General features: G+C 55.0%; 7 protein-coding genes and 1 non-coding gene across 8 annotated transcripts; 3 read left to right on the top strand and 5 right to left on the bottom strand.

Annotated features, from left to right (window-relative positions):
* Nucleotides 1-118: 118 nt before the first annotated feature.
* On the bottom strand, nt 119-2676 carry SPSK_03066 (actin-binding protein; the record flags this gene model as incomplete). Its single annotated transcript, XM_016729909.1, has 2 exons — nt 119-246; nt 327-2676. The coding sequence occupies 2 exons, from the start codon at nt 2674-2676 to the stop codon at nt 119-121; spliced, it is 2478 nt and encodes an 825-aa protein (XP_016585197.1).
* Nucleotides 2677-5136: 2460 nt separating this feature from the next.
* On the bottom strand, nt 5137-5578 carry SPSK_03698 (uncharacterized protein; the record flags this gene model as incomplete). The annotated part of the gene is made up of 2 exons (XM_016730533.1): nt 5137-5322; nt 5492-5578. The coding sequence occupies 2 exons, from the start codon at nt 5576-5578 to the stop codon at nt 5137-5139; spliced, it is 273 nt and encodes a 90-aa protein (XP_016585196.1).
* Nucleotides 5579-8188: 2610 nt separating this feature from the next.
* Nucleotides 8189-8260, bottom strand: SPSK_11274. Its single transcript has one exon. It is a non-coding gene; the product is annotated as a tRNA-Glu (tRNA).
* Nucleotides 8261-8886: 626 nt separating this feature from the next.
* On the top strand, nt 8887-9769 carry SPSK_03553 (uncharacterized protein; the record flags this gene model as incomplete). Its single annotated transcript, XM_016730391.1, has 2 exons — nt 8887-9612; nt 9695-9769. The coding sequence occupies 2 exons, from the start codon at nt 8887-8889 to the stop codon at nt 9767-9769; spliced, it is 801 nt and encodes a 266-aa protein (XP_016585195.1).
* A 294-nt stretch (nt 9770-10063) lies between these two features.
* SPSK_03091 (uncharacterized protein) lies at nt 10064-12441 on the bottom strand (the record flags this gene model as incomplete). Its single annotated transcript, XM_016729932.1, has 2 exons — nt 10064-11526; nt 11568-12441. The coding sequence occupies 2 exons, from the start codon at nt 12439-12441 to the stop codon at nt 10064-10066; spliced, it is 2337 nt and encodes a 778-aa protein (XP_016585194.1).
* Nucleotides 12442-15294: 2853 nt separating this feature from the next.
* On the top strand, nt 15295-16281 carry SPSK_03510 (uncharacterized protein; the record flags this gene model as incomplete). Its single annotated transcript, XM_016730348.1, has 1 exon — nt 15295-16281. The coding sequence occupies one exon, from the start codon at nt 15295-15297 to the stop codon at nt 16279-16281; it is 987 nt and encodes a 328-aa protein (XP_016585193.1).
* A 288-nt stretch (nt 16282-16569) lies between these two features.
* Nucleotides 16570-18193, bottom strand: SPSK_03274 (MFS transporter; the record flags this gene model as incomplete). Its single annotated transcript, XM_016730114.1, has 2 exons — nt 16570-17232; nt 17318-18193. 2 exons carry the CDS (start codon nt 18191-18193, stop codon nt 16570-16572), a joined length of 1539 nt encoding a protein of 512 aa, XP_016585192.1.
* A 2349-nt stretch (nt 18194-20542) lies between these two features.
* Nucleotides 20543-20803, top strand: SPSK_03794 (uncharacterized protein; the record flags this gene model as incomplete). The annotated part of the gene is made up of 1 exon (XM_016730628.1): nt 20543-20803. One exon carries the CDS (start codon nt 20543-20545, stop codon nt 20801-20803), a length of 261 nt encoding a protein of 86 aa, XP_016585191.1.
* Nucleotides 20804-25885: the final 5082 nt, after the last annotated feature.

Below are 25885 nucleotides of genomic sequence, written 5' to 3'. Positions count from 1 at the left end.
AAGCTGCGATCGAAGCATGCATACAAAAGAAAAGCAAAGTGTGGCCGCTGCGCGGCAAGACGTTAAGACAACCCTTGCCCCATCGAGCATCCACCTTCGACTCCACCTGTCGTCGTGTCTAGTGCTGCTGCAGCTCGACATAGTTGGACGGGAAGAGACCCGACTGGCCCTGGTAGTGGCCAAACCACCAGTCGTCGTCGGGGAACTCAATGTCCGTCACCTTGGCGCCTTCAGGGAAGCTCAGCTCTGCAGCGGGTTGTTAGCATTTGCAACCTTGATACTTTTGCATTCAGATAGCGTAGTTGGACATGTGTGACGCGACCTACCATTGTCTTCGCCAGCCTCGTAGTCGTACTGGGCATAGGCCCACGGCAGGTTCTTGCCGCCCGTTTCCTCGTGCTCCGGCTCCTCGGCTGGTGGCGGCGGTGGGACGTGCGTCGCCGTTGCAGGTGTGGGGTCGTGATGGGCAGGAGCCGCGTCGTCGTCCACGAGCTCGACGTAGTTGCTAGGGAACAGACCAGTCTCGCCGTGCTCGTTGGTGCCCATCCACCAATCCTCGTCGACCTGTTCAATGTTGGTGACGTACTGGCCCTCGACCAGCTCAATCTCGTTGTCCTCGGCCTTTTCGTAGTCGTACTGGACCAGCGCACGCTGGCCACTGCCGCCGGAACCGCCAGCATGGGCAGCAGCCGGTTCAGGTTCGGGCTCATACGCCGGCTCAGGCTCCGGTTCGGGCTCGTCGTGCACCGGCGGGGGAACAGGCCGTGGTGCGACGGGGACGGGGGGCGCAGGCTCCTCTTCTTGCTCGGGCTCGGGCTCTGGCTCTGGCTCCGGTTCCTGCGCACGAGCAACAGGGACGGCCAGGCGGACAGGCGACTGTTCACGCTCGTGGGACTCCTCTTCCTCCTCGTCTTCGTCCGTCGGCGGCGGTGGCCGTGATGGCAAGCCAGGCAGCTGGAAGGCACCAGGAGGCCGGGAGGCAGAGGGAATAGGCGGGGGCGGGGCCGAGTCGTCATCATCATCGTTGTTGTTGTCGAAGCCACGGCTGCTGTTGTCGCCAGTGTGCGTAGGAATAGCGGGGGCCGAAGGAGCCGGCTGGCCCATGGGCTGGGCACCCTTGAAGCGGTCTCGCAGCGCCGAGACGCCACCACCAGGCGAGCTGGGCGGCTCGTCCTGGGACTTGGCGTCCACCGACCCACCAGTGCGCTGCTCGGTAACGGCACCCCCACGGCCAAAGTTGGTCGTCTGCACAGCGCCCCAGCTTTTGCCCTTGTACCCGCTCTTCCACTCGCCACCGCTCTTCTGTGCACCCAGAGGCGACACCACCTGAGGCGGGGATGTGACACCGGACGGTGCTAGGTTCGCAGCACCGGAACCTCCTTGGGCCTTCTTCTCCGCCCAGATCTGTGCGGGCGTTTTACCGCCCTGGTCGGCGAATGTGCGGCTGGCCGAGCCAACCGGAGGGGGCTTGGGGGGACGGGGCGCGCCAAGGCCGAGGCTGCCGCTGCCGGGAATCGGAGCCTTCGTACCGGAGAAGGCAGGGGCGCCGCCGAATCTATTGGCTATCTTGGGCTTAGGAAGGGAGGTCAGGCGATCGGATTCGGACGGCGTGAGCATTGCGGTGCGGGCGGCGAGGCTCTTGGGTGGCTCCGGCTCGTCGTCGGCCGGCGCAGAGGGAGGAGGGGGCGAGGGGCGGGCGCTGCTGTCGTCGTCGGTCGGGCGCTGGGCCTTGGCACGAATGGCAGCAATGTCCACCTTACCAACAGGCTCGTAGGCGCCCTTTACAATGGTCGGGCGGTCGTCGCGGGATACTTTTGCGGCGGCGCGGATGGCAGCAATGTCGACCTTGCCGACAGGCTTGTACCCGCCGCCAATGACGTCAGGATTGTCGTTGCTGTGGCTTGCAGCAGCGCCACCACCACCAGCCCGAGGGGGCTGGGGCTGGCTCTGCTTGGTGAGCTCCGCCATGTTGACCTTGACAGGCTTGTATGCGGACTCGACCTTCTCAATCTGGGTACGGGTGACGGGCGGGGCGTCGTCACCCCAGCCGTCGGCGTCGACATTTTCCTGCCGCCGGTTGCGGGCGGCAACGAGTGGCGCATGGGCTGCGGACGAGCTGCTGGTCGGGCCAAACACGGGCTTCTTGGCCAGCGGGGGCGGTGCGGCGCGGGGCCCGGCATCGCCGGAACTGCCGGCCGAGTATTTGGCCCCGGAGGCGTCGGAAACCTTCTTCATGATGCTGTCGATCTCGAGGTCGTCTTGGGAGCGGGCGGTGATCTGGACGTGGTAGCCGTGGAGGACCTTGGACACGGCAGCGAGGTGGCTCGTGAAATAGCCCTTTGTGCGCTCGGGGACGCCGCCACCGCACCAAGCAATGAGAACATTTTTGGGCAGGCCGGAGTTGGGATCCTTGACGCGGACAAACGCAAACTGGATGCGGCCTTCGCTGAAGTCTTCAATGAGCTCGTCAAGCTCACCGGACCCGGTGCCGTCGACCTTGAGGACGCTCTCTTTGTTGCCCGAGTCTTGGAAGGCATTGGCGAGGGGTGCCTGGACAGAAAAGAGGGCCCAACGAACGTCGGTGGGGGAGCTGGAGGTCGAATTGGGTGCCTTGATGACAGAGTCGTAGCTGCTCCGGATGGAGGGCCCGTTGATGGAAAGGTTGAGCGAGGTCATGGCGCGCGGTTTGTCGAGGGATGTGTATGTGGTGTTGTTCGACGCTCGCAGGAACGAGTAACAGGTGGTAGGTCGTCGATCCGCTCACCAGGAGAGTGAGGGGGGAGCGGGGAGAATGGGGGAGGGAGAGAACGGAAGGAAAAGGAGTTGAATGAAGCAACAGGGACGACAGACAACACCGAGATACAGGAACAAGCAGAAGATGTATGGAACAAAAGAGAGGGGAAATCAAGGTAACGAAAGGAGGGGGGAGGCTGGTTGAGGTATGGAGAGGAGCTAAAAGGGGGGCAGCACAGCAAAATGGCGCCCGGAACAGGTGGAAAGCAAGCTAGAGCGCACTAAAAGGGCAGTCAGAGGTGAGGGTGACAGGTTGACGCGAGAACCGATCTGACAGACCAAAACTCAAAAGATGCCAGCTGAGGCGTCACGAACGTCTGTTATTGGGGAATGCAGGAGGCAGAGCTGCGATGAGCAGCAAGACGGGACGAGAACAAGGGAAGAGCTGCTTGGATCTTTCCTATCTCTTTTTTGTCGTGCTCAATGTTCTGTAACGATGGAAGGTGCAAACGAGACAATCGGACCTTCCAACGGCGACACACACTGCGCAATGGGGCCCTGACGAGAGTGGTGGGTTCCAATGCATAGGGCAGCTCTTTCTCTTTCTGTACACTGCTATGACGGCCCTAGCGAGCTTTATATTCTCATAATAGAGAACGAAAGACAAGGAAGGAAGCAGGGAGGGCCAGCTTCTTGCAGCAGAGGCTGTGCCTTTGCTGTGGTGGGGTAGGGAAGTGTCGAGCCGACATTGATGGAATGAGCGCCAGAACAAAAAGGCGGGGCTCTTGCCACGAGCCGCGCAAGACGTATGGCTGGGCTGTGGTGCGAGGGTGCGTGGTGGCCCAACTACGTCAAGGCAGCGGAATATGGAGAGGCAGCCATGAAAACCCATTGGCTGGCAGGCATTCGTGTCCTTTCATCGACAATTAACTCGGCAGCCTGGCACCCCTGGCAAGGTACAACAGTCGCGAGCTGGAAATAGTGGCAAACTGCGCCGAGCTGCGATCAATTGAGACTTGGGAAGGCGAGGCCGAGAGGCGTGCAAGAGGCAGCCTAAAGCTTTTCACTGTCCCCCGTCTCGTTGTTACGATGGGACTTACAGTGTGGCGCATAGCCTTTTCACTTCACACGGTACACGGCGCATCTCTACCTCATTCTGCCTATCATTTGCAGACACAAGTGTGCCAGAGCATCCTGTATTCTCTGCAGAGGCCTAAAAGGTGCTGGCTTTCTCTTGGAAACCTTTCCTCTGGGCGGCCCGCAATGTGAGTCGGTCATTTTCGTAGCCTCTTGGCAGACATCTACTTTGGCAACGGGCTGTAAATCTCACTCCGGAATCACCAGGGCCAGCAATGGGTGACAATGTGCAACCTGGGCATACATATGTGCAGCGAAATGAAAACATCCGGCGCACTGTCGGAGATGCCGACGACGACGTGTGAAGACGGATTATGGACAAAGGGGGCTCTGATGGGCTGGCAGTTTTCTGTATGCAGCAATGGCAAACAAAGAGCCTGGCTCAAAACAGCCGGCGTTCGTGAGCGAATGGGACGTATGTAAATATGAAGGGAAGGAACCGGTCATCTTCCTATTTGGATGGATATAGCCGGTGTCAACAAGCGAGAGTGAAGTAGGGCGGGAGCCAGTGATGGTAGCAAGTTGAGCATCCGGTCATTGTTGATGGTCGACTTGGTACAAATGAATTATATTTTGTAGATACAATGCGGTGGCTGAGCAGATATTACCGAGTTGATGTTTTGTATGCAAGAGGCAACAAGCATACGCGCTTGGAACAAACAAACGGCAAAAACTGAGCAAAATGCTTGGCAAGACATGGAAAAGGGCGCGTAGAGACACTCAGTCGCAAAGGACAAAAGATCTCTTGAGAGCACACAATGAGCAAGTAATTAAAGGGAACACAAAAGAGACGACGTTAGAAGAAATAAGAACGGGCAAGAAGTACATAGGAAATAGGAAGACCTCATGCGAGATAAAGACAAAAAGCAAAAGATTGGGAAACAACCAACGCAAATAACAGTAGGCACAGAAGTAAAAACGCGTTCTCAGTACCGCCCGCCCGCTTGTCGACCGTCCACCACCACTCCGCGCTCGGCCATGCACGAGCTCGTCCACCGCTGCCTTTGTCGTCGCTGTCGCTGGTCTGTCTGTCCTGTCCTTGCTGTGAGCTGGGTCGAGAAGACGCCGCAACAGGGCGCCGAGTCGAGGTAGGTTTCGCAAGCCCATGTGTGTCGTGCTTTTGTATGGGTGGCCGGCTCGAATTGGGATTGTGGAAACAAAAAAAAGAACAAGGTAACGATACATCACAGCCGTTTGGTTCATCGCCGGCCCAGGTCCGATGGACCTTTGTCCTCACATTGCTTCGCCCTCGTCCCGTTACGTTCTTTAACACAGCGCGCAGCAGTCGAGACAGCAGTCCATGGACTCGTCGCAAATGCAGCAGCACAGAGCGGCACCCAAGCAGGCCTTGAGGCAGCCGTCACCACCGCCCTGCTTCTGGGGCGGCGGCGCCTGCTGGTACTGCATGCCGCCCTGGGGAGGGTAGTAGCCTTGTGGTTGACCACCGTACGCCTATGAAGCAAAAGTTAGCGTTATGTGGTCTTCCCAGCGGTTTCCTCGTCGACGATCTGTGGCATGTTGACAAGAGGGACGGATTCGTGCGACCATCGCCGGGTGATAGGAGGGCCCTGCAGTGCGAAATACGAGGGACAATGGGGGTGTGGGTGCGAAACAGCCTTACCTGCTGAGGGTATTGGGGATAGCCCTGGGGCGGCGGGCCACCGTAGTGCTGGGGGGGGCCCTGGTTGTAGTACCCTTGGTTCGACATTTTGCTGTTTTTTTGAAGAAAACGAAGGGAATGCTTTTGTATGTGGTGGTGATGGACGATGGATGCAAGAAACGTCGCCGGTTTTGTTGTTAACAAAAAAGAGATTTCGCTTTTTGTCGCAGGAGAGGAAAAAAGAGGAGTACTGCGGAAGGAAGAGAGCAAAGGGGCTGGAATGGTTTTAATGCTCGTGGTCGGGGCAGTCGGGGGTTAGGATGACCCAGTCTTCAGTCTCCTCAGGGTGTGCCACTGTACGGAATACAACAAACTCCGCACGTCGAATGTAAAAAAGGGCAGGGCACCAACAGCGGCAGGAACGAAAGAGGCTGCTATCAAGGGGGAGGCGGGCTCGCGAAATATAGTGGTGTGTGGCGTCTGCTGCATGGGGTAGTCGACCTGCGAGTGCAAGAGAAGGAGCAACCGTTGTGGCTTTGCTTTCTCTGCAGGCTCAGACCATTTCCGGGCTCTTTCCGATCCCACTGCGAATCCTCTTATTGCACATTTACCCTCTAAATTTCTTTAAACCGGGGCCTGACAGTGGAGTACAGTACGAATAGTGCCGGCATCGACCCACGAGACGGACAAGCAGAATAGCAGAAATGGGAAAGGCGGAACGGCGATCCAAGAGGGCAAAAGCCAAAAAAAAAAAACCAAAGGCAAAATAAAACTCTGCTCCGATACATTGAGGTCACCAGCAGTTCTGAGGGGGATTTCGGGAGCCCACGACGGCGCAGACGCGTCCACTGGCGCTGGCGTGGTTTTGGTGATGCTGTTCGGCGTTGGGTTGAGAATGGATGGAGTCTAGTGGACCTGGTGGCAGGAGCTGGCCTGGACCTAGCGCTCTTTCCTTGCTCGTTTGGGCTCTGCCGCAGAGAGGCGTCGTCAATACAGGAGTTGCTACCAAATACTACGACGCTCTCGTGCTAGTGGCGGCCTCCTTTGCTGGCGCTGGCGCGTTAGTGCCATGTTTAGTGGCAAGAAAGACGGCAGGAACTGGTTTGCGTGTTGTAGCTCGATCGGACTGGTAATTCGTAGTGTCGGAGGCAAGAACGACGGCCTGGGAGAATTGGACGTCCTTCCATGTGATCAAAACCACTTGGGCTCAAACGTCTACGAGAAGTAGCCTCTCGTATTCTTCATTTTTACAGTTCAACGCAACACCCTCTCTGCGCTCATTATAACTTTACCCTCTATGGCTTACGTGTTGAGTGAGAAACCCGCGTGATGTTACGGGCCCCCTTACCTTCAGTGCACGCTAACACTCCACAATAATGTTCTCGAGTTTCCAAAATAAGGCCCCAGGGCCTCCACCGGGCAGGCCAAGCGCCCATGCGTATTATTACGACGCGCACTCCGGCTGCAACTGGTCTGGGTTTCGATACAGTTGATCCTGTTTTAGGAGAGAACAAGAGGAGATGAAAAGCAACCAGACTCGACAGAGTCGTTGACATGGCCCTGCATCTGCGCTGTCATCTGGCGAGAAAGCGAGAAAGCCACGACTTTGGCTGCCGATGCGGTCTTGGCTTGGCCTGGGCCTGGCTTTCGCTGGCTGCTGATCCTGATTTTCCCGGGCGCTTGATCTGACACATCTCGAGTTTCTAATTCTCCAGGGCACGGTGAGTGCTACGGCCCTGCTGTTCCTGTGTCAATACAGCTGTTCCGGCCCTCCCGTATTCAATCCTATTTTCAGAATCCTTCTCTTTGACTGCAACAGACGACCCATATCCGGCGCATATCGCCTGGTTAGTGGAAATCTATACATTCTTGTCAGGAGCGCCAAAGCAAAATTAGCACCGCAGCCGAACCATAGGGCAACCAGGAACACGAAACGAAACGATAGGCGCCTCTGACCGGAGAGAGACAACAGACGAGCTACGCCGCCCGTCTAGACGCTTCTGTTGATGATACTATGGCTATTGAAAGACGGACGGTGTGCGGCAGAGCAAATAAGAAACGCCAACTCAACAAATACCCCATACTTGCAAAAGGCCATGACGAATTACACAAACAGAGCATATTGCATACGGAGTAAAATACCCGAATGCTTACATACTATCGATGGTAAAAGTCAAGAACAATATTCTGACCGCCTTGCACAAGGGTCGCTTTTGCCAAGAAGCCAGTTTGCACTACCAGCGGCATCATCCGTTCCCTCCGTAGCCGATCTTCATGCCTGCCTTGTTGCATCATGGGCTGCGGCACGAAGCGTGTGCGCGCCACAGATTGCACACAGCCCCTGATTCTACCAAAGGCACTTCTTGGCAATCTGCGTTCTCCATTGCGGTTATAAATAGTCTAGCCTTCAAAAAGGTTAATGACAGCAGACCGGCCAGTGAAAGAAGGCCGTATTGCATAGGCGGACCTTGAGGACTTTAGTTCGCCGGGAGCAAAAGTCTTGTCGCTTATCGGACTCTGACTAGCAAAATTAAGACATTGGTTTTGTATTGACACAGCCGATTTTTAAAATATGAAGCGTATGTCGTCCAAAATATTAAAGTGGACAATTTAAAAGGGCATGTAATTGACAGCTCTGATGGTAAAATAAAAATTCATCGTAAGACAACTTTACAAGAAGACAAAAAAGTTAAAAAAAAAAAAATCATAAGCTGAAAGCTCCGATACGGGGAATCGAACCCCGAGCTCGACGGTGAGAGCGTCGGATGTTGACCATTACACCATATCGGATGTGATTGGATTACAATGGAATAAATTGACTTAGACTTATACAAGAAGGGAAGGTGCACATGAGACTCCGCCGGTCGCTCTTTCTCTAATTCGTCATTGTGGCATGGCCAGGCGCAAAACGGAAGACAACCACTGCTCCAAATGATGCAAGACCGCCTCCGCCAATGGGACAACAGTGCTCGTCTGACTCTCGCCGTCGGCCGCGGGGCAGTTCCTGCTTTGCGCTCACTAAAACTCACTCCTTCCAGCAGACCACAGCCAATTCACAATACTATGGTCGGCATTTTCCGGACCCATTTTCTTTTCTTTGTTTTTTCTTTCTGCCTTTTTTTTGGCCTGCCATAGCACCACCACAGCCGTACATCGGAGCGCGAAATCCAATATGTCAGCGGGTGCCCGTTGAACCCTAGACAGTGACAACACAACCGCCCGTTTCTCACGGCCAACGCACAGCCTTGTTTTGTAATCGATTCCGGCCTCGATAACTTTTTAACTTTTCGACATCACATCTTCTCGACATCATCTCGACCTCCGTCTCGACATCACCTCAGCCTCGACACTCTTTTGATATATCCCTTTCGACCCTCTTCCTCCTTCCACACGATCTTCCCGCCTCCACATCCACAATGTCGACTATCCAGGAGATCAAGTCCGTCGACGAGTGGGACGCGCACCTGCGCGCCCTCGACCCGTCCACCCTCCTCGTCGCCTCGTTCCATGCGCCCTGGGCCGCCCCCTGCGCCCAAATGGCCACCGTCCTGCAGGCCCTGGCCGACGAATACCCGCCGACACCCACGCCGCCGACGACGTCGTGGGTCTCGCTCAACGCCGAGGACCTGAGCGACGTCAGTGAGCAGTATGATGTCACTGCCGTGCCGTTCCTCGTGCTCCTGCGCAACGGCCAGGTTCTCGAGACGGTCAGCGGCAGCAGCGCCCTCAAGGTGCGCGCCGCCATTGAGCAGCACGCCAAGGGAGGGGCGGCGGGCGGCACATCGGCGTCGCCAGCGGCAGCGGCAGCGGGGCAGGCACAGTCGAGCGGTGCCGGCGCGGCAATAGCTCCCATTGCGGCGGCGACGCCCGACCCGGCACAGCAAAAGGAGGAGCTGTTCAAGCGGCTGGGCGACCTGGTCAAGGCGGCGCCCGTGATGCTGTTCATGAAGGGCACGCCGGGCGATCCGCAGTGCGGTTTCTCCCGGCGGCTGGTGGCCATCCTGCGTGAGCACGGCGTCAAGTACGGGTTCTTCAACATCCTGGCCGACGACGAGGTGCGGCAGGGCCTCAAGGAGTTTGCCGACTGGCCGACGTACCCGCAGCTGTGGATGCGCGGCGAGCTGGTCGGTGGTCTGGACATTGTGAGTCCTCTCGCCCTCCCCCATGCTACGTGTCAGTTGTCCTGTCTTGTGTTTCTTTGACCGTTGCTAACCCCCTCACCAGATCAAGGAAGAGCTCGAGAGCGACAAGGACTTCTTCACCGAGTTCAGCGTCAAGCCCAGCGCAACGGCGGCATAAGTGACCGAGAGGCGACAGTCAAACGAAACAAACACGTCCGCACGACCAATGCAATACAAACGGAAAGGGGGGTACAGTGTGCAGTAGCAGTGTTGTATCATGCCGTTCAGTTTTATTCTTTCTCCTTTTCCATCGTTCTATAATCATGCATAGGATGACGGCAAGGAAAACCATGGGATTTGGGATTGTTATCTTGCTTTTACCTTTTTGTCCCTTAGCAATCTGCATTTGTCATTATTTATTTCATTAATGCTTTCTATGTCTTAACATTGTTTTACATGCAGTGATGCTGAATTACCGCCCCGACCATAGGCTGTCCTTGGGCGCTCCACCCGACTCCAGCTCGGCGGTGCTCGCCTCGCAGAGGGCCCGGTTTGCCTCGGGTATCACAATGTCCCGCAGCACGTCCGTCCGCGACAGTAGCAACATGCCCATGCCGCCGTCCCCGTGCCAAATCATGTGGCAGTGGAACTTCCACACGCCCGGGTTGTCCACGACCACGCGCAGTATGGTCCATCCGAACCCCTCGACAGATACGACGTCACGCCGAACTGGACTGGCAATGACGCTCGCATTCTGCGGGTTCAAAAGTCCCTTGCCCTCTGGTTTCAGGCCTAGCGCTGCATAGCCCGGAAAGTAGCCGTGTCCTGATCCCAGTACGAACATTTCATGCCCGTGCAGGTGCAGCGGGTGGCTGCCCTCATCAAAGTTCTGGATGATGAGATCAATGACCTTGACGTCCTTGTGCGCCAGCACCAGTTCCGAGCGCGTGTCAAAGGCAGCGAGCGTGCCTGCGCCGTCGGCGCCTATGTACGAAGTGTTTCCTTCATGTAAGCCATCCACGGCACGGTGCAGCGCAGGCGACAGCAGGTTGGGTCGGTACGATGACTCGTTGAGGTAGCCCCGCTGCAGCTGATGGTCGTGGATCTCGATGTTGAGACGGATGTAGTAGGAATGGTCGGCGTATGCGGGCGCGGGAACGGCAGGTACAGGATGGTAGACGTTTGGGGGCTTGCGTGTGTTCATGTCCTGGCAGAGGACAATGTAGTCGCCGCTGTCACTGTTCGTTGTCGGAATACGGGCCGGGTCGAGCTGCTGTTGTTTGTGGCGGCTGTCGCCGATATCCGTGTAGCGTACAATAGCCAATGCCTGTGGGTTGTCCTTGCCAGCCAGCGTGTACTCGGAGAAGCAGTGCGTGGCGATGCGGGCGCGCAGCCAGTAGGCGCGGTCCGGCGTGCTTGTCTCGTTGGTCGTAAGGACCACGCTGTACCGTTGGCCCGGCGCAATGAGAAGCGTTTTCTCGAGTACAGGCGCGACGTCGACCCCGTCGACTTCTGTGACCGGCAGGCTTAGGTGACGGTCGAGACTGACCTCGAACCAGGCGAATCCACCAATGTTGATGAAGCGCAGGCGGTGGCTGGCGCCCGCTTCAAGATCGAGTGCCGGCACACGCGCGCCGGTAGAGTTGTCACAGCGCCGGTCGGGATACGCGTCACAATTGACCACATTGGCGCCGTTAACGAGGGCGCCGTTGGGCAGCGGAGGCGATTCACTGCCCGGTGCGAGCGCTTCCTTCAGGAGGCCGCTCGACAGGTCGTGGTACCAGTCCTGTACAAGAACCACGCGGTCTGTATCGTACGGTAGCACCTGGTTCTTTCGCTCATCGCGTGAGTGGATCACCATGGGGCCAATCAACCCGTCGAGGGATTCTGCGCCTTGATGGCCGTGATAGAAGTCTGGCTCGTCAGTTGGGCACGCTACAATGCAGGTATTGCATCTTCAGAGTGTTTGTACGTACACGTTCCGGACTGTCCTCTAACAGTGAACTCGTAGCGAAACGAGCGCCCGGGGGCAATGGGGCATTGGGTAGCGCCTGGTGTGCCGTCCATGTGGTTCGTGCCGTTCTGGAAGAGTCCGTGCCAGTGGATGGCCGTGGCGTTGGCAGCCTTGTTCTCCACGTTCACCACAATTGTGTCTCCCTCGTTGCAGCGGATCAGCTCGCCGGGGAACTGCCCATTGATGGTGATCATCGTCCGGAAGATGCCGTCCGGGTTGGCCTCGATGTTCTGCACGACCCAGTTGTACTCGCGGACAGTTGGAGGCGCGTTGTAGTCCCAGTTTCTGTCCAGGACGTAGTCCGACTCGGGCCGGCGGAATGAGGGCGTCTCCGTCGCCTCATAGCCGACGGGCTCCGTCGTTGTTGCAGGGGTTGGTGCAGTCGTCGCCACAACCTCTGGCACTGGAACGACCGAGGTCATTGCCAATTCGGTATATTCTGCGTGCTCTGTTTGCTCTGTCTGTTCTGGTCGAACGGCAGCGCCATCAAAGAATGCAATCTTGACGAGCAGTAGTAGCGACAGTGTACTCGCGAGGACGGCACATAAAAAGATGCATGTCCTCCACCACGCTTCTCGTCGTGGCCGCGGGCGCACGTCACTTAGGTCGCCGTATTCTTTGACATGTAGATTATCGCCGCCCTCGTCGTCGTCGATGAGGTTCTCATGTCTGCTGCCGCCTAATAAATGCTCGCTTTGCTCTGCCGTCAAGCCCTGGCTCGGCAGATGTGGTGTCATCTCCGTAGAATTGTCGCTCTGGCCATCGCCCAGGCTGCCGTTGTGTATTGTATCATCGTCCGTGTAGTGCCGCCCCGACGTGTGTGCTCCGTTCGCCATCGAAGTTGCTATCGGCTTCAGTTCGTCATTTGTGAGGTGTCGTCACATTAGGGCTCTGCTAATGTGCCGCAGCTGCTGGTATAGCTCGTGCTTACGCAGAGATGGAATAGCTGTGTCCTCCAGTCGTGACAGAGGCTGAAAAGGTCGAAAGGCCGACGTCAACAAGACAAAACGTCGAAAGAGCAGATAGATCGACCACGGAGACAACGCGCAAGGGTCCTCTTGGTGACTCCCTTGGTGGATGCTAGCGGCCCGCAGTCGTTCACTGTCATGGAAAACATGTACGACAAGATCTGTACTCCGTGCGACGCGCAAAGAACGGCGTCGAGTGCGAGTGCACATGAGCGATTGGAATAAGTGCCTAGAGATCAGGACCTGCGGCCTACGCGTGGTGCAACTGCGCCATGTGGTTGGCTGAATGCGGAAAAGCGGGCCAGCCAAAGGAAGGAAGCAGCTTGCCATTTGCACCTGCAGTGCCCTTTCTCTTCACAACTTCTTTGCGGTCTGCACTTTCCCAACCTGTGCAAAGGGGACGGCTGCGGTTTCCGGAATTGTACGAATAGCACGCGACCTTCGTGCCTGCTGGCACTGTTCAGCCCTTCCCAATTTGGCAATTTCTCGTCTTCTTACACGCCTCGTGGCTTCCCCATCGAACTTATAGAAAATACGACAAACACCTCTTTGTTTTCTGTTTTAGCTCTGTCTCCCTTTACATCTTCTTCGTTTTTTCCAGCTGCTACCATCCACTCTCCCCCAGTCTTCCACGATAACAAACACGATCGACCTGCTCTTAATCGCACATGATCAGACCCCTGAAAATTACGGCTAAAAATGACTCTCGCACAACAAACATGGGTCGTACCAAACAACGCTTAGTTTTGTTTCCTGCTCTTTAAATGCTTCCAGATGAAACCTTTGCAGGTCACCGAATCCATGACTCCGGTCTCCGACGCCTGCTGACAACAGGCCGCAGATTCGAATATCTGTATCTAATGCCCGACTCAAGTTTCATCCCATCTTTTCAGGCGCATTCAATCCCGGCGGCTTGGCGCCTTATTGCACTCTCCACAGGTCGCCCTACCTCCAGGCCATTTCTTCATATTATGCGGATCCTATGGGATCCCGCGAGATCCTGTGAGATCCTGTTGTTCGCACGATGTTCCCTGCTTGCGGCTGCACGATATTTTTTTATTTCAAAACAGACGAAACAAAGTCATCTAACCGGACGAGAAATATCGTCTCCATCAAGCAAACTCACCATGATGTCGGTCGCGCTCACTTAAAAGCCGTCGGTCACGATGGGATACCGCCTCATGGCCGACTACCCGCAAGATCCATAACGTGCGGCCATGAATAGAAGTAACCGGCGAGGGTCCGCTTCTTGTATCAGAAACACGACAACCGCGTTTTTCTCAGTGAAAGGGCTGACGGCTCTCAGAATGCCCTCACTATAATCCGGTCCGAGATGTTGTCAACCATCTATACATGTTGGAACTGCCAAGCAAAATATTGTCCCTTGCTCCACTCATCATCGTCTCTAACCCAGCATATACAATAGACGCCTTTGGTCCATTAGGCTAATCGAAATTGTCAGATCTCAGTGTTCCATCCGTCAAGGCAAGCCTTTCCGAAGAAACCACGAGGTCTTATAACCACGTGGGATATGTGAAGCTAAACTCGGAACCTCAGGTCTCCGGAGGAGCAACAAACCAGAAGCACGACACGGGCGTTTTGCTGCTCAAAACGGTCCCATCCTTCGAATTACATGGCTGCATGGCCCTTAGAACTGCTCTCGTATCGAAAACGACCCTCTCACGTGCTTACTTGCTACGACTTCATGTTGTAGGTAGAGGGTAGAGAAGGCCATTAGCAAGCGGCCGGCTAATACATATTTACCATAAACAACCTATTTTGTGCCATCGACCGGGCTCATGGGTTGGTGTTGCTTTACGGTTATCCAGCATGCAAAGTACCAATGCTTCGCGGCTGTACTGCGGACCTTCATTACTACCACCACATTTTCTCACTTTTCCTGAACCGGCCGTTTTGGGCCGTCTCACGTCGCGAAGTGTGTTTGCTACCTTCACTCAAAAAACGTGGAAATGACTTTGATTGGCTTTGCAGCATAGCCGCCACTTCTCTGTTCCTTGCAGATGAGTATCGCTACGAATGTCTCGTTCGTGTGTCTCTTTGTTGGTGTCTTGGTGCCGTGTCTTCAGCCGCGTGGTAGCCCTCGCTGCAGTGCACGTTGGTTCCAGAAAGGGGACTGATACGAATGGGGAAAAGAAAACGGACGTGAGAGTATAGGACACGAAAAGTACTTAAAGATGGAAGGGGCAGAACGTACGATGCGATTCTTCTTTGTCTTCCCTCTCCCGTCCAACTGTTTATACTTATATTCACAATCTCAGAGAAGGTTTCTTTTGTTTTATTTCTTCTCGAAATCGTCCTCGCACGCCCTAGTTCATGCTAAGCCACATAAGTACCAGGAAGCCGACACCATACACGACACGATTGGTACGGGAAATGCATTTATCACAAAATGTCCTAGCGGATGACAGCTGGGCTGTCGGTGATTCTTCGTTCTCGCCGGCATCTCCACCCATGACACCTGAGTTTGCATCTTCTCCTCATTCTTCGCCATCATCGTCCGCATCCTATGCAACAAGCACCTCTATACTGTATAATCGAAATGGGCACCTCTCAGACGATAACGACACTCGCAATGCATCCATATGTGGCACAACTTCTGCAGAACATACACCACGTGGCACATGGCTTCCACATCTCGACGTCCAGGTTATGCTTTCCTTGAATGGCTCTGGCTGCACGACCAGCACAGATCTCAGCAATATGTCCAGGGAAGGGAGCGTGACTCCAACACCGACGACCAATTTCCAAAATATTACGTTGTCCGATATAGAGGCCCTTGAGGAGCTCCCTGGTGCGTCTGGACGGCGACAGTGCATCAGCTACAGATTTGGCAGCAATCGCGTGATCAAAGTATCGCCACACCGGAGCATTTTTTATGAGGCACGCATACTCGCCTACATCCGGCAGACCACTCCAAGCATACCGGTTCCGCGCGTGTACGGGGTACGGCAGCTTCGCAGTGCTGCTGGGATTGACCGCTTTTGTATGCTGATGGAGTACATCGATGGCATTGGAGCGGATGAGGCGGCTTGCGAGTGGAGTACCGGCGAGATGCAGATGTTTGTAGACTCCGTGCAGACGCTGCGTCGGGCTCTTCTCAAAACAACTGGGCGGTGTATACAAGCCGTCGACTTTTGCCAGATCTCGGACGACACCGATGCCAAGAACTGCGACAACAGCATTGATGAAGCCTGGAGTGCTCGATGCACTTTTCATGGAGCTGGAGGCGACCTGCCCACTGGCGTCCAGGACGAGCTGTTTGACCACATCTGGCAACCCATGGAGCGTGGACCGTTTGCCACCGAAGCAGCATTTATTGCTTCGGTCGGCGTGGCACTCCAACGCCGGGGCACAGGCGCTGCCCGCATCGATCTTGTCAGCCGCATGATCGACCAGCTGTCCACGGTCTCCACAAGTTCGGGAGGAACCTATCCCCTGCAACATGCCAACCTCAGCCTCGGCAACTTTCTTGTTCGCAGGACGGGACCGTCCGGGGGCGGTGTACCCGAGATTGTGGGGGTGCTTGGCTGGGGCCAGTGCGGGTTCTATCCGGCGTGGTGGGAACTGGCAAAGATGGCGGCATCCGAGGAGCGACTGCTGGTGGATGTAGCAGCGCAAGACAGTGCGTTTCCTCGATATGGCCACCACACGAGTGTGATGCTACACGTGCGGGACATTATCTATTGAGGTTCTGTTTTTTTCTTTTCTTTTCTCTTTTTGGTTGCCGTTTGTATTTGGCAGCCATTCCGTCCATTGCTGTTCGTGCCTTTTTGACATCCTTAATATCTGGTTTTCAGTGTGGCTCTTCTCCTGCGATAATTTATTGTTTATTGATTCGCACGTATATTCTTTCGCGTCCTTCCGTCTTTCTGCTCTAAAGCTATAAAAACTTGTTTTGTATATGCGCTTCTTTCTTTGTCTTCGCCTTGATACACTGCAAATCTTGCTACTAACCCGAACCTCTCACTTCTCAGCTCACAGGAAGTAGCGGTAACCGAACGTGCCTTCAATCTCGGTCTGAACATGGGCCAGAGCATTGCCCTTCTCGGGGTGGCCCGTCTGCTCCTGCTGGACAGCCTCAGCGGACGCAGCCTCGGCGCGCTCCAGCTTGCGGTTCTGGGCGACAAAGTACTGGCGCAGGCAGAGCGCGAGGAAGGCGTTGAAGAACATAAAGGCGGCGCAGATGGCCATGCCCTTGACATAGTACGGCTGCTCCTTGACAGGGAAGACGCGGGTGCCCAGGATGGGGCCGCACTGGCCAATGATGTTGAGCATGGCGATGCCGACGCCGCGCTTGGTGTCGGTGCCCTGGTTGTTGAGGACCCACGGCAAGATGTTGGCAATGGCGGGGAAGACGCCGGCAGCGGCCAAAAAGACGCCCAGGTAGCGAACGGCGACGGTGTGGACGGTGGCGAGCAAGATATAGCCGACGCCACCCATGATGGAGAGAGCAGCAATGATGAGGCCGCGCTGGCCAACGCGGTCGGCCAGGTAGGTGGTTCCGATGCAGACAAGGAACGAGAGGAAATAGGGCGGTGCAGTGAGCCCCTGGGCATCGATGCTGGTGAAGCCCATGGTGGTCAGGATGGCGGGAAGGAAGACGGGCAGCGACGCAAAGGAAACGTTGCAGGAGAAGTACTGGGGGGAGGTGTCAGCAGACCAAAAAAAAGAAAAGAAAAGAAAAGAAAAGAAAAACTGTGAGAAGGACAAGGCTGGAACTCACCATCAAGGGCATAACAAGAGTCTGCGGCTGGCGGAAGGTATCAAGGATGGCGCGAACGCTGATGCCGCTCATGCCGAGACGCTCCGTGCCCTCCTGGCCCGTCTGCATGATAGTGCGGGCGCGGGCGACCACGCGCTCTTCTTCGGTTAAGAAGCGGGCGGTGTCGGGGGAGTCGGGCAAGGTGAAGAAAATGACAACGGCCATGACAATGGTGGGCAGACCCTCGACCAAAAACAGCAGGCGCCAGTTGGCCAGCGACGAGTGGCCGGAGGTGATGCCGTAGGCGAGGGCACCGGCAAAGGTGGTGGCCAGCGGCGCGGCCGACAGAAAGATGCCGCAGCGGAAGCCGAGCTCGTTTCTCTTGTAGAAGAAGGAGAGCAGGTAGGGCACGCCGGGGCTGAAAGCGGCCTCGGCCATGGCGAGGAACCAACGACAGACCATGAGGCCGGCCCAGTTGAAGGCGGTGGCCTGCAGGGTGGAGGCGATGCCCCAGGTGAGGACGGTGACGCCGGCCCAAATGTGCGGCGGGACGATCTTCCAAAAGATGGCGGCCCACTCGAAGATGATGTAGGGGATATAGAAGATGGTCAGCAGCCACTGGTACTGCGCGTCGTCAAAGCCCAGGGCTTTGCCCATGCCGGCCGTCTGGGCGTTGCCAATGTTGGAGCGGTCGAGGAAGCCGAGCAGGTAGCTGACGAAGACCAAGGTGACGAGCACGCTGTCAATTTTGCGCAGCAGTCGCTTCTCAATGGCCGGGTCGATATCGACGGCGCGGTAGCCTTCGGGGACGACGGGGGCGGCGGGACCGTCTACGGCCGTCGCGACGCGCTCGACATCGGCGCCGTTCTCGATTTGAGCGTCGGCCGGCTTCTGCATTATGGCCGCGGTATTTGGCAGTGACAGCGATGTGGCGGCAGGGGTTGAGGCGAGAAGGGTAGCTAGATTGGAGAGAGTGCCGGGCTTGGCGAGCTTGGCGACTGCAGGAAGCTTGGGGTAAAAGCTTATTTGAAAGACCGTCGGCCAAAAGGAGCAGTGCCGGATGTAACGAGCAAGAAGTGGAAGAAAGGACAACCAAAGAGAAAATACAAAAAGGAGACGAGAAAAGAGAACGAGAAAAAGAACTGGAAAAGGGAGAGTTGAAACTAAATATCGCAGTGCAACAGTCTTCTGATCTCCAGACTTGCCTTGCGTGCCAAGGGTGCAGAGCTCAAGCACGACAAGGGTTCGGGGGAGGGGACTCTGTTATAATAATCAAAGGCGACAGTCTGTGGGTGCAACGCCATGGCATCGTCCATCTCACGGACGGCGATTTGTTGGCCCTTTTTGCAGATCAGGAACGAGGAGGGCAAAACATTACGAAGTATGTGGGCGTGCGTGGCAGGGAAGAGGCAGTAAGAGAGGAGAGGGGAGGGCCTGACAAGTCGAAGAAGCGCAGGTCACAAAAGTACGCCAGCGGGGACTAGACAGTCTGCAGATGGGGACAATGGAGACGGTGAGCGTCGATGCGGAGAGGGGATGGGGAATCTGGAGATGTCCCAGAGAAGAAGAAAAACTACAGAGCACGGGGCTGGAGAGCGGATCAAGAGCGAGGAAAGAGCGACCGGCAGTCTGACAACGGTTGGCAATCGCGGGAAATTTAGGAAGGAACGAAGGAGAGAATGACGGAAGGGTGGCATCTACAACGTGACCATGCCGTGGGCATAGTGGCACATCTCTACGAGATGCCGCTCAGTACCAAGTAATCACGACTTGTGGAGGGCAGGTTACATCCCCACAGGAAAAAGAAAAACGCTCTCACTTCGTGACGAATATGGAAGGCTATCAAAGGGGGGCACGGGGAGAAGATAGAGGAGAGGAAGATGGAGGTGACTGGAGGCGAAGTTGGGAACAGAAGAAACTTCAGCCGACATGCGGGACATAACGATCATACGGAGCAACGATCGACACGCCGTTTACTTGTTTTTCATCTTTTGGTCCCCCTCACTCTTGCGGGGGCAACAGAGATCGTCCCAAGGGCGGAGACAAGACTGGTCGAGCGTGGATTCGCGGAGTACGGCGTACATGTACGAATCACGACGTACGGAGTGAGGGAGTACCCCGTCTGCCCGTCTGCCCGTGTGCGAGACACATATTTGGCGGCGACCTGTTCTATCATGACAATGCCTGGAGGAAACGACCAGTCCGTGAGATCTTACGATCGTCGGTTCTTTTGCCTGCAGAACGTCGTATTCCTTTCCTTTTTTCTTTCTTTCTTTCTTTCTCTTCTCCCTAATTTGGCACTCGTCTGCATTTTCCCAGTGAAGTTTGTAATCGCCTACTGTGCCCCGTAGAAATCTCACTCGTTGGTCTTTGTTTTTGGATTTGAACTCCTTTGGTGCACTTTTTTACTGTTGACGTCGTTCTTCATAGAGATGTGGCGCTAGAAACAAATAAGGAAGACATCTTGCGGAAAATGCGCTGTTAGCGAGTGGGCTTCCCTCTCGGTCGTGTGCTGCAAGGCCGCTATTTTTGCGGGGAAAGCAAGGCATTGGCCGCCACCAAGAGATCCAACTAGCCCGCTAGGCTCGAAAGAGAAACCCGATGGATAGACGACGCGTAGTTTAATGGGACGAATCGGCCACAAATAGAACGTGGGATGTGCTCTCGGTGGTCGTTCTCCGAGCCCCATTCCACGGCAATTGGGTCGTTACAAAGCTTTGCATTTTAAAATCAAGCGATTGGAGGAAACTCGCTGACAACAGCCGTTTGATCTTTCGGGTTCTTTCGGGCTTCATTGACAACATACAGCAGGGGCTGGGCTCGCACAGACTGTCTCTCCAGGAACCTGCGCCTATACACAAATACACGGGCATGGGAGCGTTCGTTGCGGAACCGTTATGAAAGACTAAGGGCATAAATGTTGTCCCGGTGGATCATCGGGCGGCGACGTGCCGTGATACGGGATAATGCGGAGACCCGGGTAAGGGGTACGGAGCACTCGGGAGGAGGACAAAGCATGGGAGAAGATCCAATCGACGGTCAACGGCTGCTACAGAGTCCCATTCTCGCAGGAAACGGACATACGAGCTCGACACGTCGTTGGAAGACATGCTCGACAACGACTGGCTCGCGTTATGGTCGGTCACCAAGAGAGAGGGGGGATGAGCGAACAAGATCTCTTCCGACCGGGTACCGTCTTGCACAGTTTGACGGTGTGGCTGTGCGATGGCTCTTACATTGAGAACGATGCAAGCCAGGACCTCTCGCAACGGTCAGCGTGTGTCTTGCAACACGAGCAGACATCCTGTTCAATGGCACGTGTACGTCGTAGTGACTCTCCACGTGCACAAAAATACGATCGCCGCCTGTCCTGCACACACGACGTGTTGGAGATCGGCTCAAGGCCTCGACCCGACCGATCCGGGGCCGGGAACGCACGCCAAGGCTGTCCGAGTTGGCAGGGCAGATGTGGAAGGCGGAGGCGCGGAGATTGGCGAGGGAGCTTGATTGCGGGTGTGGCAACCGCCTTGGCCATGACCTCCGTGCAAGAAGCCGCTTCGAAGAGCGGATATGTCGGGTCCCGTCTTCCGTCTCGGCTCGTAAGCTCCGAGAACTCTGCTCCCACATGTTTCCTCCGTGTCTCCGGTTCAAGCTCTTTTTCTTTCAAATTCACGATCTTCGTAAGCTCGCACTCACTCCGAAAGAGGTGCATGGCCCGTATATCGTCAGCCGTGTGTGCTTTGGCGTGTTGTAGGGCATGCATCTGCTCGCGTATCACTAGGATACGAGCAGACAAGTGGTCAACAAGTCAGATTATCCGAGAAAACAAATGGTTCGGCGGAAAACTCAAGTTGAGCAAGAAGGGCGACCAAAGGAGAGCACGCTCTGGGAGCGTGCCATATTGATGAAACAACTTGAGCACATTGCCCGACTACCCAGATGCCAGAAGATCCTGCACAATGGCTTAGATATATGTTGCGTGATATCCGTCCACAGTGCACGAGGATGTACTTGGGGTGTAATTGTTGTTGCGATATCGCATCGTCGCATCATCACCCTCCACAAACGCACCAGAGAACTGAGCACAGATCACAAAGCTCGTGGAAAACACATTTCACACGGTCATGCCACATGGTAGGCAAGCACACGAGAGGACGCGAAATGTCCACGCCAGCAGGCACTTTAGCATACACGTGGACATGGCCAACAGGTGATGTGTGTGGGTGTAGTGTGTTCGTGCTTGCGTGGATGTAGCCTTGTCGACTTTGTCTAAGCTTAGCGTTAGCAATAGCACGACGTACATCGAACGTTAATCTTTATTCTTCTCGTTCTTTTCCGTCGACCTTTCAGGTTCTCATTCATTATTTTCACCAGGACCGCCGACCCTGCTACCCAACCTCACTTGTTTATGACCTGGGTCAGATGCGAAGTCGCTATGCAACGCAGCATAGCCAACGCAAAAGGCGGAGTTTGGTGTAGAGCTGTGCATAAATCCAGCCAATCTTCGTCTTCTTGACCGTCGTATGCAGCAGGCCGTCAGCAGTCAGCCCCCACGACACGGTGGTATGCGATTTGGTAGGATGGCGGCATCTTGTCTCGGCCATTCTCTTCCTCCGCTCATGTCTCGACTCTCACTCTGCCTTATGACGTGGCGACGATGGTAGAAACGAGAATGACGAGAAGAGACAAGCGCTTCGGTCGCTACCGGTGGCTCACGTCATAAGAGTGAGGAGAACAAAGAAAGAAAGTGGGCAAAGACGTGAAAAAGACAAAAAGAAAAAAATTAAGGCTGTAAAACGGCCAAGGCCGGCGTGGCAGCGCCTTCAGGGCCTAGGCCAAACGGCCGAACGTGCGGTAGCTCCGGGTCTATATTTAGAGTGGCGGTTTTTTGGTGTGATTTTCGGTTTTCTTTGTTTTCGAATGATGCTCTTTCTACCATTTGCGATGACTTTGGTTGACGAAGTCTGGTTTCCCGGCACAACTGACGAGAAAAAATGGGAAGAGGAACGAAGCACGGAAAAAGGAAGCGACGCATACGGCTCTTGCCTCTTGTGTTCGTCCACGCTGGCGTCCCCTCAGCTCGGCCCGTTCTTTGTGTCACTCCTGCCATCTGTGTTCGTATCCGAATCGTTCGAGAATCGTCCTGGACTACTGCCTATTTGGGCAATATCCCTGAGCCTCTCCTTCTATCTCTCTCTTTCCCGATTCGGTTCACGTTCACGTCTTGTACCTCCCAACCAGTCACATGTCCAGCCACTTCTGCCACTGCCACTTCTAACTCATCTACCTCAAGCTCATGACGGGAGGCAGTGAGGCAAACAACGCCTTTGCACCAAGACAACAATTTGAGCACTCCCAACAAGCAACGTTGCCGTCCACACCCCTCACATCTTCACATCCCCACGTCCTTCTCTCGGGCGAGCATCTTGCAGGATATGGCTTCTGATGTTGGCCGTGCTTGTGCCTCGCCTCACTGCACGTTGATCGACGTCGATCTCGACGGGCATTTTCGCAAAAGCTTATTCGCCAGGCCTGCCAGATCCGCCGTAACACAGCCACCGCCAACCATGTTGTGTTGTGGTGTCACTGATCGTTTTCCACCTCGAAATTCATGCATTCGATGTGCGCCTCCGTCCGGCCTCGTCCCAGCCGTCCCTCGACGCCGGAGGAAACGCTAGGACGCTGTGACAATTCATTACATCACTGGTTTAGCTTATGTCCCGTAGCGCATTAAAAGTCCCGCTGTCTCCTGTCCAACAGCGACCGTAAACGCCTTGGCTGTCCAGTCAACGTTGAAAACAGCGCCCTTTTCAACCTGAAATCCTGGCAAGCCTGCAACATCCTCCACTTGGCTTCAACCACTCAAGCACGACCAGAGCATCGGTGTGCTGACATACACAGTGTTGCAGGCTGTAGCCCCCCTTTGCCCCCTCTCCAGTGGGCACTCGCCACCCCTTCTTCTTGTCTCCTGTTTGAAATCCATCGCCAAGACTGCTGGAACGTGCCTTGTGTGGGTTCGTCGAGGCTCTCCTGGTTTTCCCTTGGCAAGCTGGCGACACCTTTCTCCGAGAATGTCACGAAAGCCTTCTAGCGAAGCAGAATGGACAGTCGACATCAAGTGCGCTGTCAACGACCGTCCCTGAGAGAGTATCGCCCGTAAGGCTCCTTCTGGGCGGATCAATGAGCGCTACCTGCAGGAGAGCGGCATAATAAAACAGCCGCAAAGCTATCCAATTCGGGAAATTAGGGGGTGGCCATAGCATACGAAGTACTCAAGTAGTCCACCGTCCATGGCGGTTCCTCAGATCCATTCGACCAGCCCAAGACTCTAGTCCAAAAACTCAAGTACCCCAGGACCCAGAGCAAAAGAAAATGCCAAGAGATTTACCAGTACGGGAAGTACAGAGGATCCTTCGGGGATATAACATTTTGGGCATCTTTGGTGCGAATGTTTCTGCTCTGTGTGTGTCTGTGTGCAGATGCAAAACTTCGGTTCCTGCCCACAAAAACGAGGCGGCAAAGTAAAGCGCCAAAGCAAAACGGGCAGTGCATGTTTCGCATTGTTTGTACTCTGTGTGCTTGTACGAATTGTATGTTCCCGCCTTCCACGCTTCTGCTCTCCGGCCACCTTACTTTTCTCCTCTCAAGTCCCTCTTCACGAGCCCGTCCTCTAATGTCCTCTTCTCACACCTGGTTGGCTCGTTGCAACAAGAGGAAATGTTTCCATTTGCCCTGCTCTGGGTTTAGCGCCCAGCCCCCGAGACAGGTCTCGGTCTCAGTCTACGAATTACCCTGGTTTTCTTTGGTTAGGATCCTCTTTGCAGCTCACGAGGTTTTATTGACGCCGAGCCTTCACGGGAAATTGGAGCCCCGAGACACGCTGAATTCCCACTGACCATCAACCAAACCGCACGGCGATCTCTCACCAACATCCTCGTACATGGCGACGCAGTAATATACGATGTAGGTCATACTGTCACTTGGCTCCCACATATGAGAGTGCATCACCCCGTATTCTCGGCACCGACTGGCGCATGAGACCTGTAATTAGTAAAGGACTCGTTTTCAAAATGAGATCCTTCTCCCACACGTTTTCCGCCCGTTTCCACTCTCTGCCCATTACCCCAACAGTTATTTTCCGGCCTATCCTTTGATTGCCGTCATCCTACATACCACATTTTTGAGCCTTCTTTTTACTCCGTCTCAAAGAACACGAAACGAGGCTATGTTTGCATAATCACGAACAAAAAAGTCAAAGAGTCAACAAATGCGGGCTGTTTGTTTCTTGTCTTTGCATCCGGCCTCGTATTCGAATGTCTCCCCGTATGGCCCGAAAAGCCTAGACCGCTTTGGGCCATCGCGTCCGTGGGAAGTGGATCTCAGCCCCTGAAGGGGTGCTTGCATTTGTTCGTTTGGTGTGCTGAGGCACAAAGACAGCCCCGTTTCACTGTGAACCTTTAGACCTCCCTGAACTGAAATACGCCGTACAGAATACCTCTCCACCGAATAGTACCAAGCGGCTGAAAACATACCATGCTTTCTTTCAACTTTTAGTGAGGTGGAGAGCCTTTCAAACTTTCCTGCTATCTTACAAAGTACATCGCTCAGAAGCTCAACCAGGCATACGCTTGTTTGTTTGTTTGTTTGTTTGTTTCCTTCGTCTGTCTTTCCGTAACAAAATTCGACGAGAATGCAACAAGGTGGCCAACAGGCTTGGCTCTGTTGACAAATCCACTGCCAAACCGGCTGATACTTATTCAGCAAAGGAGCCAGAACCAGCATGTCGCTCTACCTTGGCGCTATTAACAGGGAAGGCCTTAGAGGGACCCTAACAGAACTTTAGGGGCCCTTTGGCGACGGTTGGCGGGCAACCGCTTAACCGCTTCGGCCAGTCAACGGGGGGCAGTGCCTGAAAATCGCCTGCAAAGAACCCGCGCCGGGTTGGCCGTTTTCCAACGACCGCGTACCTGGTTTTTTCACGCGACAATGAATCGGCAAAAGAGCTGCGAAAGGAAAAGTACGGACGGTCTTCTGCGGCCTGGATATTATTAGCAACGCGCACCACAGAAACTCGCCTCGTGATCGCGTTAGTCAACCACGCCGCTCGTTGTCGTGCTCACTGGCGGCTCAATAGTTTCAGAATGGACAAGAGAAAACAAGCCCAGAGTGCAAAAAAAATGGGTTAAAAAACGGACAATTATGGGCAATGGACAAATGGGCAAAAATATGGGAAAGCTACTCCGCACATCGTGGTGCCCAAAGACGTGTTTTCCTCTTGTGTTTATGCCATTGTGCCCTTTCGCTTCTTGCCATGAGAGACGATCCATTCCAGTCGCGCCGTCCAAGCCCCAGCGCCGGTTTCAACCGGGTTCCAGGGCCAAAATAGCACAAATGTTTCTCCCATCAGCAGCACCTTTCAACAGAGTAATACGGTGACGTTTGTGCTCTTTGTCAACTTTGGTATCTGTCAAGTTGTCGCAGCTGTTTTTGTGTCTCTGCGCCACCACCTACAGGCGCACGATTTACGATGTGCTGCACGATTTACGATGTGCTGCACGATTTCGTACGAGGGTACGTCGTTGACGCCCC

The sequence above is a fragment of the Sporothrix schenckii genome (assembly GCF_000961545.1).
Source record: "Sporothrix schenckii 1099-18 chromosome Unknown Cont47, whole genome shotgun sequence".
In the NCBI taxonomy this organism is placed as follows: Eukaryota; Fungi; Ascomycota; class Sordariomycetes; order Ophiostomatales; family Ophiostomataceae; genus Sporothrix; species Sporothrix schenckii.
Note: the sequence above shows the minus strand (reverse complement) of the source record. Positions and strands in the feature narration are given on the sequence as shown.